At 40.3% G+C, this 15,439-nt stretch overlaps 1 protein-coding gene across 1 annotated transcript in view; it reads right to left on the reverse strand.

Annotated features, from left to right (window-relative positions):
• The window catches only part of SPARC (secreted protein acidic and cysteine rich), a 30,605-nt gene that overhangs the window by 10,558 nt on the left and 4,608 nt on the right, over nucleotides 1-15,439 (reverse strand). Inside the window, exons 2-3 of the mRNA XM_082257188.1 lie at nucleotides 1,968-2,037; nucleotides 1,818-1,871 (exon numbers count right to left, since the gene is read on the reverse strand). Of these exons, the coding sequence (XP_082113314.1) occupies nucleotides 1,818-1,871; nucleotides 1,968-2,024 (111 nt within the window). The 5' untranslated portion in view covers nucleotides 2,025-2,037. The remainder of the gene's footprint in view (nucleotides 1-1,817; nucleotides 1,872-1,967; nucleotides 2,038-15,439) is intronic.

Genomic DNA, 15,439 nt, shown 5'->3' on the forward strand with positions numbered 1-15,439 from the left:
TAGCTTTCATGCAGTTTATATGTTATCTCCTTGTTTGTGTGGGATTTTTTGGGCAATATACTCATTGTTATTGCTATCAAATGTGCCATTCTACCTTATGAGCAATGCTAACAGTGTCAGAGTCTGCTTCTGAGACCTTTTACTGCCTCTCCAATGAATGTACTGTATTTAGATCTGCCATCCCAAAACACCCCTTTAACACAGATAAATACACAGATACAATTCACATAGTAGTGCTTGTGCTGTTTCTCCCCAAGTCTGAGGTCTGTACAGGGACTGTAATAGGTTAATTCCAAGCCAAATTCAGGCGAAGTTCCAGCCTAATTCGCAACTATGGCTTCAACAGTAGCGCCCCCCTCCCCACTCATTTTTGGATACATTTTTGTTTTGTTTTGTATGTTTTCTGATGTCTTGAAGCTTTACTTCCGCCCTACCTCGCTGCGACGAGGTACGTCATTTTCAGTTTTCCATTGGCTCCTGGAATTGCTGTGTCCTCAACCCCAGGAGTCAATGGGCATTGATTAATGAAAGAGGTTTTCATAGCAACAGGACGGGAACTTCCTACAACATCGCCATCGCTATGGAACCCTGTCTGACATACAGTGGGGTGTGCTTCCTTCCCATTGTGCATGCACGAGATTGGGAGGTGCATGCTGGGTAGCCACTTAATCCCAGAAGAGAGAGTCCCAGTGGGCTTCAGATGCCCACAGTCAGGATGACCGCGCAGTGCATCAGGAGATACAAATAAGTAAACAATGCAGCACAAATAACAAAAAAGGGGACACTTTTGAGGATGGCCACCTTGTCAAGACCTAGCGGTGACTTTCACTGGGGTAATTTTATATATAAAAACTAAAAACGTCTGGAACTCCACTTTAAACTGCTTGCATTAAACAAACATTAAGAATATACCAGGGCTCATTTACATTTGCATTACTCTCTGAAGGTACATGGTGGAACGCTTTTCAGAAAGCGTTGTGCAGGAGCAGCTCACAGGCATTCAGGAGAAGATAATGCAGCTTCCTGAATGCCTGTTCTTTTTTTTGACAGCCTAAAAGATTTTTGAATGGGAATACAGTGCTGCAACAGCAAGTCTAGCATTAATGGTATGGTCCAATCAACACGAATGGATGTCAATATTCCCTTCGCACAGGTTCCTGGAATGAGCTTAGGGTAGCAGATCCTGAAGAAATAGAAAACTGGAAGCATCACAAATCAGTGTAAATATTGCAAGAACAAATAACATGTAAAGGTTTTATTGAAGAATGATCACATCATGGTGGGAAAAGTGCAATATTTCGGAGCCACGCAGGACCCCTTCCTCAGGTATGTGATATTACATGCATAACAAAGGGGTATAACATGCATAACATGGCTCCAAAATATTGCACTTTTCCAACTATGATGCAATCATTCTTCAATGGAACCTTTGGATGTTATTTGAAGATCCATGGTGTGCTGGCAAATATGTACACTGAATCACATGAATGGGTCAAGTTCAATGGCAGTCCAGTCTTGAATGCGACAAGAAGGATAATTTTTGCCGTGCAACAAAACAAAGCATTGTAGTTGTAGCACGTGTATATTCCTATCCGGCTACCTTTGCAGCTTGGGGGGGGGGGGGATCATGGGGGAGGCTGTGATAATATCTGTCTGTCAGCTAGACATGGCACTAATTTCCTATTTGGAGCTTGGACAGTGCAGGAGCCCCCAAAACTTCAGTAACTGGCTTGAATACGGCAGGTCTGTTTATAACTTTTCCCAAGTATTTGCCTTGCTAAATAAGCATGCCTACTACAAGGATATTTGTAGTTTACCTCTGTCACGACATCTTCAATCACCTCCTCCTCTTCTGGCAAAGCATCCTGTTGCTGTGTAAAAGAGTTAGGTTAGTTACTAAATAAATGCTAATTCTAAATACTATTAGTCCATAACAATTATATAACAACTATATGAAAACTACTTACAGGTGCAGCTAGTGCTCTGCCAGCCAGGCACAAGACGAAGAAGATCCAGACCCTCATTGTGCAGTTACACCTGAAGACAAAAAGACATTTTCATGAGTATCTGATAAAAGGTTTGTGAAGACACTTATTCATCCACCCACCCCATGGTAGTTAGTCACTTTCAACTGGACTTGTTCTATAATGTTGAAGACTTTTCTCAGCTTCTCCAAACCACTTCTTCTGTTCCAATAAGTGTTGGGAAGAGGTTTCAGCCTTTATATCCATACATCCGAAGTCTGCGACACTACAAGACAAGTCCAGTTGAATTTGACTAATTACAACTAGCTAGTATCGGGTTAACGACTGACACTAGTGATATATACGCTATGATGGAAAAGTAAGTTTAATTATGATAGACACATAGGGGTTGATTTACTAAAACTGGGGAGTGCAAAATCTGGTGCAGCTGTGTGTGGTAGCCAGTCAGCTTGTACAATTAAGCTTTGACTACAAAAAAAAAAAATGGAAGCTAATTGGGTTCAATGCACTCTCCAGTTTTATTAAATGAACCCCTATGTAACTATTGAAAAAGTGTCACATGTGGTGTCCCCATACTTGGAAAGCTGATTGGTTTCCATTCAGAGCTGCACTAGATTTTGCACTCTACTGTTTTGGCCGACCAACCCCAATGCTGTAAGTGACATATTAATCTATTAGGCTTTAGCTTGCAGTGAACCGAGAAAATCTAAAGATACCCAAAATAGTATTATGTGCCATAATTAGGAATCATAGAGGGGGGAACACTCAGTTTCCTCATGTCAATTCCCAAAGATCCTATGCACTGGCAAAGGTTACTTGACCATTGCCTAAGCACTAGAGGAATTTATATTTACCTTTATAGTATATTTTACTTTTTTCTGCTCTTTAACTTATGCTGATATCATAAAGACTATTTGTATGAATTTTTCAGCATAGCTCCAGTTTAAATGCATTCCTAAGAGCAGCATGGACAATGAAGTAAGTTTACTATACAGCTCTATCAGATATAGCTATGTATTGCAGCCATACATAACATATCTATGAATTTAATATGTTTCTTTTATGTCTGAGTAAAGTCACCTAATTAGGCTAGAACAATACAGATGTTTTTTGATAGCTCAATATTACTACTGAAATCACTATTGATTTATCACTAGGAGTAGCATTTGATCGCTAAACAACTAGAACAAACATCTATTCAAGGCTTGCTTCTAAATTGGTGGTCCACTGAAAGAAATCTGCACCTAGATAGCCTTCCAGAGACATTTGACAGACAGTGAGGAGGTGTTGTGATGCCTCCTTGCTGCCTGTTTTAACCCCATAACTGATGGCTTACCTTGACATGACAGATCGTTTTTGCTGTGGGCGCAAAGCATCCCATGTGAACACCACCTTCCACTGCCATTGCAAATTGAAGTGGGGGGGTTGAGGATGCTAAAAACGCACCTCAACCACGTGTTTTTAACACCACTAACCACAGGTCTAAGTGGGCCCTAAAGAATAGGCTACACAATTAGCATGCAGTATCATGAAATATTGCAGCGGTAGTGGTGTTCCTGCCAGTTCCTCTGCTTTCCTTTTAAAAACTGACCACACTAGGCAGGAGAGCACCCCACAGTTAGTTCTCTAGCTATGCTGGGAACTCAGTGTGCTCTCCTCCAATGATCAGACTTGCCCTGACAAGTCATTCACTGGGAAGCTCAATGTGCCTCTGCTTCTCCTCCCCCAGCCCTTATGCAGCTGAGAACAGAGGGAATGTGATCACCTCTAAAAAAAGGGGAAAAAAAGGTATTTAAAATGTTTTTTTTTAACATCTATAGAAAAAAATGTTTTGCCATTAATTTATATTTTAAACTGAAAGGGTTGTTTTACAAGGTGATTAATTACAATCACTTTAAAAAGTGCAATTATCTTTAAAGGGATCTCTTTACTTATGCATTGCAGTAATGCACAGTAACATGGACCAATGTAAAACACATTTTTGGGGATATATACTATGTTTTCTGTTGGTAGTATTGACTTGCAAAAATTTATTTTACTTTTTATGAAATCTATAGACAATAAGATGTAAAAGAGAAATTAAAGAAGGTAGCTTTACAGTTAAAAATGTATACACTGTATTTTATAATTTGTCTCATTTAAAATAACACTAAAGACTATGTTTCTGGTGCAAAGCATAGCAAAGTTATTTATAGCGCTGAAAAGAATCAAACAAATTAAAGCAAAAAATCTAACTGACTAGTAATAGTAAAAAGCTATTAAAATTTTAATCACAATAGGAGAAGAAGGTGTTAGTTATGGCTGATTAGGGTAAATAAAGGTCAATAATGGGCTGAATAGTAATATTATTAATTTTTTTTTTTTTGTTTGTTTTTTTTGCTTTTTTTTTTTTGTTTTATTGCTTGTAGGGTTCCTTTAACTGATATTATATGTCGATCAAATATCCTACATTTACATATCAATGAAATAGTAAATTCAATGAAACCTTGTTTATTGTTACATTGTATTTACTCAATGACATGACTGTAAGTACTGTAGACCAGGAGTTCCCAAACTGTGGGTCGGGACCCACTGGTGGGTCGCGAGCTGCGTTTGAGTGGGTCACACTGAGCCAGAACTCACTGGGAGTGGGCCCGCCTAAATTGTGCTGTGCGAGCTCACGCAAATTACAGAGAGCCAGAGCAGTCAAATCGCGATGGATTCAGGACCCCGCCCACGCTGTTTACGGAGGCTGGTCTGCCTTTCCCGCGAGGAGGATACTTGCATCAGTGAGTAAGTATGTGGGCTGTTATGTAGGATATGTTCATGGGGTGCAGAGCCAGCTCCTCGGGCCTGCTGGCGGCAGCGGTGGTGGCTAGACTGGCGGCGGGATTCTCCCAGCTATAGCGGGAAGAGATGGCAGCCTCGGTGTCATAGGAGGACCAGGTGGCCTGTTGGTGTCAGGAGTTCATGGCATCTTCTATGACCCCATTAGAGGATCTGAAAGAGAAGACCCAGTACACCAAGACAAGCATAGAGCTCCTCATCATGGAGACTCTGGGTGAGGTGTGCTAGGCCATGGAGAGGGCAAACAGGGGCTTCACCTTCACTAAGACCGCTGGGAGAGGAAGGAGGGTGAGTGGCATATAGCCTGCTGATCACTGTCCTGGGGTGGTTTATTTCTGTCCTCTGCCTGCCTTATATTGTCTATGAGGGTGCTAATTACTTACAACTCCGCTTATATGCCACACATGCCACAGGTTTCTGACCCCTCACTTAGAACATCTGGCAAGTGTATTCAATAATAAATTGAAAAGTAGTAAATTGATATTTTTAATTTAACATCCCCCTCAATTTAAAATATGCATTATTATTATTATTTGCATTTATATAGCGCCAACAAATTCTGTAGCGCTTTACAATATTCAATTACAAGTAAGTCGGTCCCAAAAAATAACTGTGTTAAGAAGTGGGTCTCGGCGCAAAAAAGTTTGGGAAGCCCTGCTGTAGACTATCTATGAGCTTCATTTTGACAGCCAGTCTTGCTGTGTAATACAAAGCAATTCACAGCTGTCATTTTGACAGCCAGTAATTGCTGGGGAACAGGGGCAGAGGTAGAAGAGCTGTTCATAAGAGATGCATTCTAGTAGCTTTGTAGACATTTTTTGGGAAATATATCATGTTCAAAATCCTCAAGTTGATGTCAAGGGACCTGTGCTGCAGTGTATCACAACGCACACGCTGTAGGTCTGGTTTTTAGTCCCTTGCCCAGTGTTGCAGGTGCATAAGGACAGCAATAGTCCTCAATAGATTTTAGGGGCCCTAAATAAAGCAATAAATAATATGTGAAGTGCAGTAACCAACAGCTACCATTCAGTTATTATTTTTTCATTACTCAAATAACTAAATGGGTAAATCCTAAAATCTGATTATTAGCTTTGCATTTTTAGGCCTGTGATTTGACTCTTAGATAAATCCCAAGACATATATACTAGTTACAAAAAATATACAAATTTGTAAACACATAATAAATGTAAAATGAAATCTATATTATAGTGCTACCTACATTTTAAATTTTAATATATTATTATCCACAATCGGATATAATAAATCATATATTTGATACTAGGACTTTGAAACTTGTAGTTGCTAGTTGGGCTGAACTAAAGGTCCAGGACATAATCTGCATTGGCCAGCAGGACAAAAACAGCGAGTAAATCTCTTTAACAAGATACAGCAAAAAAAATCTACCAGACATTCTAACCCCCTACCACCCTATGCATTAAAATAGGACACTTTACAATCCACCTCCACCTACAGTATCATTAATATATACTATCATTTTAGTGTAGTTTCGAGCAAATTGTGTTGTATATTGGCCTCCTATACCTCTTGGGACTTCAATAATGGGACATTTTAGCCAGATGGAAGAGTGACACTTTCAAGGTGGCCTTGAAGAAAGGGATGAAGAAGTACATCTGGGAAATGTTTTTTGCAATGGGTGACAGAAGTAGCAAGCCAGTGAGGATTATTTCTCAGAGACAGGTGAAATAGCAGTTTTTTAACGAGTAGACCCAAAGTGGTTCATTTATAAAACCCAGGCTTGGATGGGAGAGAAGAAAAATGGACATGTACAGTAAGGTGTACTCAAAAATCATAGGCTATAGTAGATAAGTGTCCATTATTTGCACTCTTTTATTACATAAACTCCTACAGAAAATGCATCATATTTAAAGCATTATATTTAATAAGACTTTTATTCTCTATATGTTAACCTAGGATTTGTCTACACGTGTATCCTTAATGGCTTTTTCGGTCAGTGTTTTTCTTTGTCAGCTGCCCCATACACCATGTAAAGTGGCTGGGCTTGTACAGCCAGCAAACTTCCTTTCATCCTATTTTCTCTGGCCACGCCATCCCCTCTGTGCTCTGTCTCTGTGCTCTTTCTCTCACACTGAGGTCACTTCAGCTTTTTTGAAGCTTTGATGAGTGTCTGGGTGGAAAATTACTGCCACCATTGGCAGAACTCTGTGCCCCTTCCCCAGTATGCACAGGCTGGGGCACCTTGTTTTATTTGGATCCTTTCTGGCACACAGTATATGAATGCTGGGAGTACATTCCTTATGTCCACAGCTAGAAGATAAACATGGCTATTTAATCACATTGCAGATCAGAGCGTGAAAAACACTTTCCTTGACCAAAATCAACAGCTGGCTGGAGATGACTGTGGTGTCCCCAATATTTTTGAAAAGCTGTTGGAAAGGTTTTTCTTTTAATCTCACTGCCTCTTCAAGGTTATGCCAAAGGCACATTTTAAAATTTAAAGATGAACTCCGGGCTAGTATACTTTAATTGAAATATACTACTCTATAGTCAAAGAGGATATAAATTCACTTTGCACCAAATGCCTTTGCAAGTTCATTTAGTGGCTTGTAAATGTAGTAGTGACAGCATCACTGTACTGCACATTGCTTGCTTAGAGATCAGTGCTGTGGGAGAACTCACACTCAGCAGCTCTGGTTTATAAATTATGGTGTGCAAGCAGAGCTATAAGTGAGATAAATCTGCATCATGGCACCATCCCGTATAATTGAAACTATGTAAGTAAAAAAAGGAAAAGCAAGGGAGGGAGAGCCCCTGTGGGACGGCTCCTGTGGGATGGCCATTTATTGTTACATCTGTGGTTTTCTGATAACTCATGATGATTTAGTGGGAATCCTGAAGAAGCTACTCTTTGCGAAACGCATTGATTCTAAACGCTTGATTGTTAAAGGGTGTATCATTAATGCCATGCATCTGATTCAATCAGCATGGTTATTCTTATATGTTTTTAAAGATGGCGCTAAGTTTTAAAAATTCTAAATAAATGCAGATTTTTATAGAGTATATTTTTTTCTCTTGTTTCCCATTCTGGCACATTTAAAGTCTCTCTTTTTCTGAAGGGTTAGCTTGGGGGTGTTGCTTCTTTTTTGTGGCTCCCCTCCCTCGCTTTTTCTTTTTCTACTTATATAACACTAGCAGCACGTACGTAATAAATCCATGAATGCTTTATTACACCTCTAGTTTCCAAAACTCCTTTTTTACAAGCCTTTTGTAAATCACCAACAATATCTTGGAGTTTGGATGAAAGGTTTAGTGTGCTATAACACTTTGGTACTTAAAAGTACATCTATATAGAGGTCTGTACATCAAACCTAGAATGAAGGAGGGATAGAGGGATTTAGTTCCAAAAATAGGGCAGTCCCTCCAAATGAAAGCAGTTGCTATGCTGCAATATGCAACACAAAATTGAATAATGCCTCGTACACACGTAACGATTATCGGCCGACCGATCGTTTGACTTTTGTCCAGAGTGGTGTTTTGTTGTTTGGAATGTGCCTAGACTGCACACAAATTTTCTCGGCCAACAAAAATCTACTTCAGAAGCGATGTCATGTGCTGGTTTACTTTCCGTGTGTTTTTTCTTCTCTGAGCATGCCCAGTCTTGCTCATCAGATTTTTTTCTGCCGAAATCTGTACTGACTGACGGAAAATCGGCCGTTGTGTTGACGGCCAACAAAAATTTTATAGCCTGCACACCATATTTTTTTCGATTGTCGAATGCATCATACTAACAAGCCGATCGGACGTTGGCCGAAAATTCCCGGCCAATAATCGATGCGTGTGTACGAGGCATAAGGCAGGCCAAACACGGTTCCTGCTGAACCGGCCGAGATTCGAACTACGTATGAGCAGACTAACTGTTGATCGATCAATCAACTTGGGTAGAACCAGCATGCTGGGTTTATCTGCGATTATCGCTAGTGGCTGCTATAGCGGCTAGCAATAATCACTGTCTTTTCCCAGTGGGACAGCCTGCAACCCATGGTTAGGAGAGAGAACATAAGTATGTACAGCTGAGAAAGGGTGCATTGTGTGATCTTTTGTTTTACCCTAAATGGGAAAAGCAAAGGTAAAATTAAGGAAATCTAGACAAATGCTATAAACAGTCAAGAGTAACATACAAAATGTAACCAGGTCAACCAGGCCAAGTCAAAAACATCTAATGCCCACTAAAAATAATAGCCTTGCTCCTAACCTAAAACTGATTATTTATGTTGATCTGGAATCCCAAAAAACAATCTTTAAAAAAAATGAGAACCAGCAATAGTAGCTCCCATATTTCTCAGAGTTCAGGTTTCATTCAACATAGTAGGACTGATCACTAAAAAGCAACAAATTGGTTGCTCTTGAGTAAATGTACCAAAGCAGGTATTCAATTAAAACCTCTAAATTCACAAAATAACATTATTTAGGGTGACCTCTCTTTTATTTTACGCCATAATGTTTCATCTGTGAACGCCATTAGGATGAACTGTTCATTTTCAACTGCCCCCAGCAAAGTAACAGATGGTCCTTAACTGCTAAACCCATAGACGTAGAAGTAAAGAACCTTGTGTGTTTTGGTTGGAGAGCTGTGAAGAGAAACCGTGTCCTGTAGCAAACAAACCTCAGGTCTACATGATCTCATTGCAAGGAAAAAACAAGTTTATTTCAGAAGAGTAAACTAAGTTTATGAAAAGAGACTTATGCCTGAGCCTCATCTATGTCTGGAAATACTTCACTTTGTACACTTCCTGGACAGAGAAATACACATTGGCTGGTTCATCATGGAAGACTGACCAGAAGATCCAATTAACCCAATATAAGAATTGCCAAGCATGAGCTTCCGTAGAGGGGTAGAGATTTGACTTTCCTACTTCTCTATAAAAATGGTCTCAGAAATGACTATAAAATTGGAGATATTTCAAGTTTGAATTTTCACTTTTTGCTGCACTAATTAAAATACCAGCTAAGGAATGTCCCAAGTAAAACAGTGATCTGGCTCAAGTTCCTCCAAGTATTTGTTTGCAATAGTGACATTCTGGATCTTGTCATATGAAGCCTATAAACTAATTTCTTTTTTTTCTATATGAGTTTCAAAATTATATGAAAAATCTAAATAGGTGATGTTTACAACACAGACAGTTTTTAAAAGACATTTTTTGAATGTGAGGCCTACTTTAAGTTGACAAGCACTCCTTGTTTGTCACATAAAAATGGCTTCACACCACTTTACCAAAGCATCTCTTCAAAGAAAAGTACACAAACATCCTGATGCCATGCTTGGCAAATCAGTATATCATTATCAGTAACTAACTATGCAAATAGCAGACTGCAGTGAGTCACCTGCCCCTAAATTTTCTAGAATATTGTATGTTAATTGCCATTGAGAGTTTAAGCCATCAACAATGCATCATCATGTCTGAGTTAGGACATTTTTGGTGTCTCCAGGCAAGCATGTTGGCAAACCCTTTCATACCTCTCACACATCAGCCCAAAGAACATAATTGTTCACCTTCAAACTTGAATTAAATCCCTTTTTTCTCAAAGCATTCATCAATTAAAAAAAACAGTCTAGTTAAATGACAGTTTGGAGTTTCAGCTCCTTTTTTGTGGGCATTCAATTATAGGTTAAGCTTGATAATCAATACCCAGTGCATTTCTGACTTGCTCCAGCCAAAATCCTTTTTTTTTTTTGTTAGAGTAAGCATTAGAACCCATGTCAGGTTTATATTGATGGGGATCTGGGGTTCTGGTAAAGCCGAACTTCAGGGAAAAACTAAAACTAAACTTACAGTGGGGCACCGTGCTGCACTGCAAGGGTTGGAAGCTCCCATTTGTCTAGATTACCATTAAATGTGTTTTTTACCTACACTCCTTTTCCCTCTGATGCTCCATGTTGTGGATGGGCCATCGGTTCCTTCACTTACAATGCAGGACTACTGGTCTTGCATTGTAGGTGATGATGCCAGGGTGGGACTGATGGATGGAATGCTGAAGAGTAACTGAGTAATACGTATGTATATATATATATATATATATATATATATGTATATACATAAAAAGTACAGTAAAACTGCAGGAAAGGGCACTGGGGGGCAAACTAATGTGAATTTATTTTATTTTGCAATGTATCAGTGTGTTTGGTGTGTTTTACATTTGAATTTGCCGCTGGTTCCATCCCCCTGTGAACGTCACGTCGCAGGAGACGGAAGCCGGGGCACAGAGACGATCAGGAGGAAGAACTGCCGCTAGACACCGCAGGGACACATCGCTAGATCCCGGTGACAAGGTAAGTAACCCTGCTTACAGGATCCAGCGATGCTTCTGGCGGTACCCCGAGTGTGGCTCGGGGTTACCGCTTTTGGCTCTGAAATTTAACCCCGAGCCATGCTCGGGAATACCGCTAAGAAGGTTAATGTACACTGTTGATAAGAAGTTGTAAGATAAAATATTGCTATTTACTGCCTGTTCATATTCTCTACTCTTCTGCTGGAGACAGGCGGTGGATGGCATGGTTGGAAGATCCACTTTGCTTATAGAACATGTTCTCTGATGATGATGAGGTATTTGTATGTAAGCTGGTTTTACTTTTAGCCATACAAAAAAAAATGTTGAATGCTTTATATGGTTCTACACTAGGTCAAGCAAAGTTACTTTTGTTAAACTTGCCCATCATTTTGCTAGTGAACATCTGAAAATTGCAGCTGCTTGGTTCAAATCTTTTGAAGAAAATATAGCAAGAAATTTTATCTAAAGTGGCATGGCTACAAACACCAAGGGTCGCTCTTTAGGTAATAAAGGGGAGAAGGTCCCTTGTGCCTTGGGCTCTTGCAAGTTGAACTTCTATCATGTACTGCTGTTTCCTTTGGAAAACAACCGTGGCCTAGTAAAATGAGATTATACTAAAATAAAAAATAAAGAAAATATATTAAAAAACGTAACGAGAAAATATTTAAAAGAAAAACAGAAGTAAGCATAGTGTCCATGTTTTAGTAGCAACCATGGAAGTACTTGTTATCTTCTATTTTACATACATAAAAACAACAGCCAAAGTCTGATTAGCTGTTATGGCCAACAGTGTAAATGAGCCCAAGTCATTTATCTGAGTTATATCAGAGCCGTAGTATTTATTCAAGAACCACAGTTATATTACACTTGCATGTCCATCATGAATGAGGTAAGGATGGAGAAGGAAATTTATCTTGGTCTGCAGCCCAAAGACATCCACCTGTGAAGCAGGGCTGTGTGTACATACGGATCATCGCGCTAACGTCATCGACCAGCTAGGTCAAAAACTGAATCATGCCAGGGAAAGTGTTTGGGCATCTGTGCAAACTGAAATTTAACATTAGATTACTAAACTATCCAAAAGTATGTTATGCTAAGATTATGTCATAGGGGGTGGGTGCTGGGGTGATGTGGGAAGGGTTGGTTATGAAACTGGATTGACAATGATTGGACCAAAGGAAATTAAATATGTTGTCTATTTCAACCTTTTAGATCCCAGCTGGCATTTTTCTAATGCAGGTTACAAAATGAAAGCAAAACATTTTCTGCTATGGGTGATATACTTGTCATTCATCTGGTTTTAATAAATCAGCATGGGCAAGGTTGTAGATGATAAAGACACTATAAAAAATCATTTTAGACTTCCCAGATGCTTAAAATTGCAGTGAAGCATTAGCTATTCTATAGTAAATACCTAGCTGAATGCGATAGTAGGCACTTTCAGGTGGCTACATAAAATGTATATTTTGTTTGCAGTGGTATGGGCTACTCTGTTTTGCAAATACTGATTTCATTCAGGAAGCTGTCGCTTTGACCTTCCTGTCCCCTGCATGTATTGGATTATGTATGAGAGTAGCTTAAAGCTAAGCTAATATAAAAGACACAAATGAATGCAGCTCTGTAAACATTAAAGTGGTTGTAAACCTCAGATATGAAATATGAACAAAGCATATCCCTCTATAGTGTGTACATGTCTCAATTAAGTGCACTAAGTGTCATTTCTCTCTGCTGCTTTGTTCCTCTGCTATCAGCATGAGTCACTTCTGACATGTTTTCCTGACACCAAGAGAAAAAAGGGGGCAGGGGAGGGATCTCCAGCTGATAGACAGCCTTAGTTCAGTTCCTGTGTGCTTTGTGAAGGAGTTGTGTCCCTTCTCTCTAATTAGCTCTCCTCACTGTGCTCTGCAGCGTAATTCTGCTACCTCTTTTTTTTTAACTCTCAGACAGGTTGATAAATTCTTGACTTTGAACGGATGTAGAGAATATTACAGATAAATAGGTATAACTTATGCTTTGTCTAGTTTTGTCTGTGTATCACCTGTTACCAGTCACTTCACTGGGTATGGGTAAGGGATTACAACCACTTTAGCGCCGGTTCACACTAATGCATTGACAGACATTGCATGTGATTCAGAGCGCACTGCTCTGCAAACCACATGCGATGTCTGTGCGATGCAAATTCAGCCATACAGATTGTATGGCTGAATTTGCATCGCATTCGGACCAAAGTCATGCAGGACCCTTTTTTTGGTCCACACCAGAATCTGATTGCATGGGTGTTCACACCTATGCGATCTGATTCATGTCTGCTGGGGGTGTCATTAACTTTGTATTGACACCCCCAGCGATTAGCATATGGCAGTGTGAATTGCCTGCTGCGAGTTGAATGCGATGCAGAAACCTGCAGTGGATTCGCAGGGTTCCCGCATCGCACATGTGTGAACTGGGGGTTAAAGTGGAACTACACTGTATTTGAGCACCTCAAACCAAAAATGCTAATTAATTTTTAATGTTCAAAGGAAACTCACCCATCCATCCATGTCTCCATGCTTTATTTTGCTTAGAAATCACTCTGAGAAACACCCCCTAAGCATTTCTGACAGTGGCCATCGTGAGTAAGAGCAGATGATTCATGCAGCATTTACTACCTAGAATCTATATGCCCTTAGCTCAGGCATGCAGACAGGAGGGCGTGCTTAGCTGGGCAAACCCCTGCTGAAGACTCCTGGGATGTTTGGCGATATTTAACTAGGCCTGGAAACCAGGAAGTAACAGAAGAGATTTAAAAAAAGTTTATAACAAGTAAATATGATATACTGTCCTATCTATTTACTAAAGTTAGCATCATTACTATTAAAAATAGTCAATATTGATTGAGAGAATGAAGTTCCACTTTAATACATGATTAAAGTAATTGTAGACCTAAATGTTTTTTTACCTTCATGCTTTTAATGCATGAAGGTAAAAAACCTTCAGTATGCAGCTCCACCCTCCTAGCCCCCCTAATACTTACCGAAGCCCAACCTCGATCCAGTGATGTGCATGAGAGCAGCTGCTGTCCCAGCTCTCTGCCTCCTTGTTGGCTCAAAGACAGCAGAGGGAGCCATTGGCGGGGCTGAGCCCCACTTTGTGTGTCTTATGGACACAAAGAGAGTGGCTCGGGAGCGAACACACACGAGTTCCCCCAGAGCAAGCGGCTTGCTATGGGGACACTCAGCGTGGGGAAGAGCCAGGAGTGCTGGTGGGGGACACCAGAAGAGAACTAAAAAGAGGAGAATCGGGGCTGCTCTGTGCAAAAACCATTGCACAGAGAAGGTAAGTATAACATAATTGTTATTTTAACTTAAAAAAATTAAACTTTAGTTATACTTTAAGTTCTTATGTGCTTAGTAGTTTAAGTCTAGGTTCACATCTATGTGGACTGCGCTAGTAGCGTTTTTCAGGTACATTTTGCGGTGCATTTTGCATTTTTAAACCTTCATTTTTTATGCATTTTTGTATGCAGTTTTGATGCATTTTGTGTTTTGCATTTTTTTTCTCATGAAACACATTGTAAATACGCTGTATATAGCTGTATATAGCTGGTTGCTAAGGAGTGGGCCAGGAAGCCGGCCGCCGCTTCCCTAACAACCAATGAGTCATCAGCTGTCAGCACGTGATGTCACCGGATGGCCACGCCCCATATATAGAAGAGCTGACAGACATCAGAGCTGACACAACGGAGGGAGCCAGCGTTGGAGGCCGCAGACGAAGAAGACATCACTGTAAGAAAAAGACATCACCAAAGGGAGAAGACAATGGTGGCAGTACGGGAAAAAGAAGACACGTTGGAGCTACCACGGGGGGACTTTCTTTATTTTTAATAGAGGACTTGTCAAAAACCGTCTCTTGTTTTTTGTAACATAACACTACTTTTTTTTTTTGGTGAATGGGTCATGCACAAGGGGGGCGATATCCGGGGGCTTCTAGATTCTAATAAGCCCCCTACCTGCAGATCCCCACAACCACTGGCCAGGGTTGTGGGGAAGAGGCCCTTGTCCCCATCCACATGGAGATAAGGTGCTTTGGGGTGGGGGGGGCAGAGCACCTCCCTGCCCCAAAGCACCCTCCTCTCATGTCGAGAGCATGCAGCCTGGTAGGGTTTTGGGGGCGGCACTTGCTTGTAAGGGAGCTGGTATGGATTTTGGGTGGGACCCTATGCCATTTTTTTTTTTAAATAAAAATGTAGGTCCCTAAGAGCCTGGTATGGATTTATTTTTGCCTGCAATTAGATTTTTCACATTCAGCTGTCAGTGGAGAACCCGGCTGACAGCTTATGACTC

The sequence above is a fragment of the Pelophylax lessonae genome (assembly GCF_965119305.1).
Source record: "Pelophylax lessonae genome assembly, chromosome: 4".
Classification (NCBI taxonomy): domain Eukaryota; kingdom Metazoa; phylum Chordata; class Amphibia; order Anura; family Ranidae; genus Pelophylax; species Pelophylax lessonae.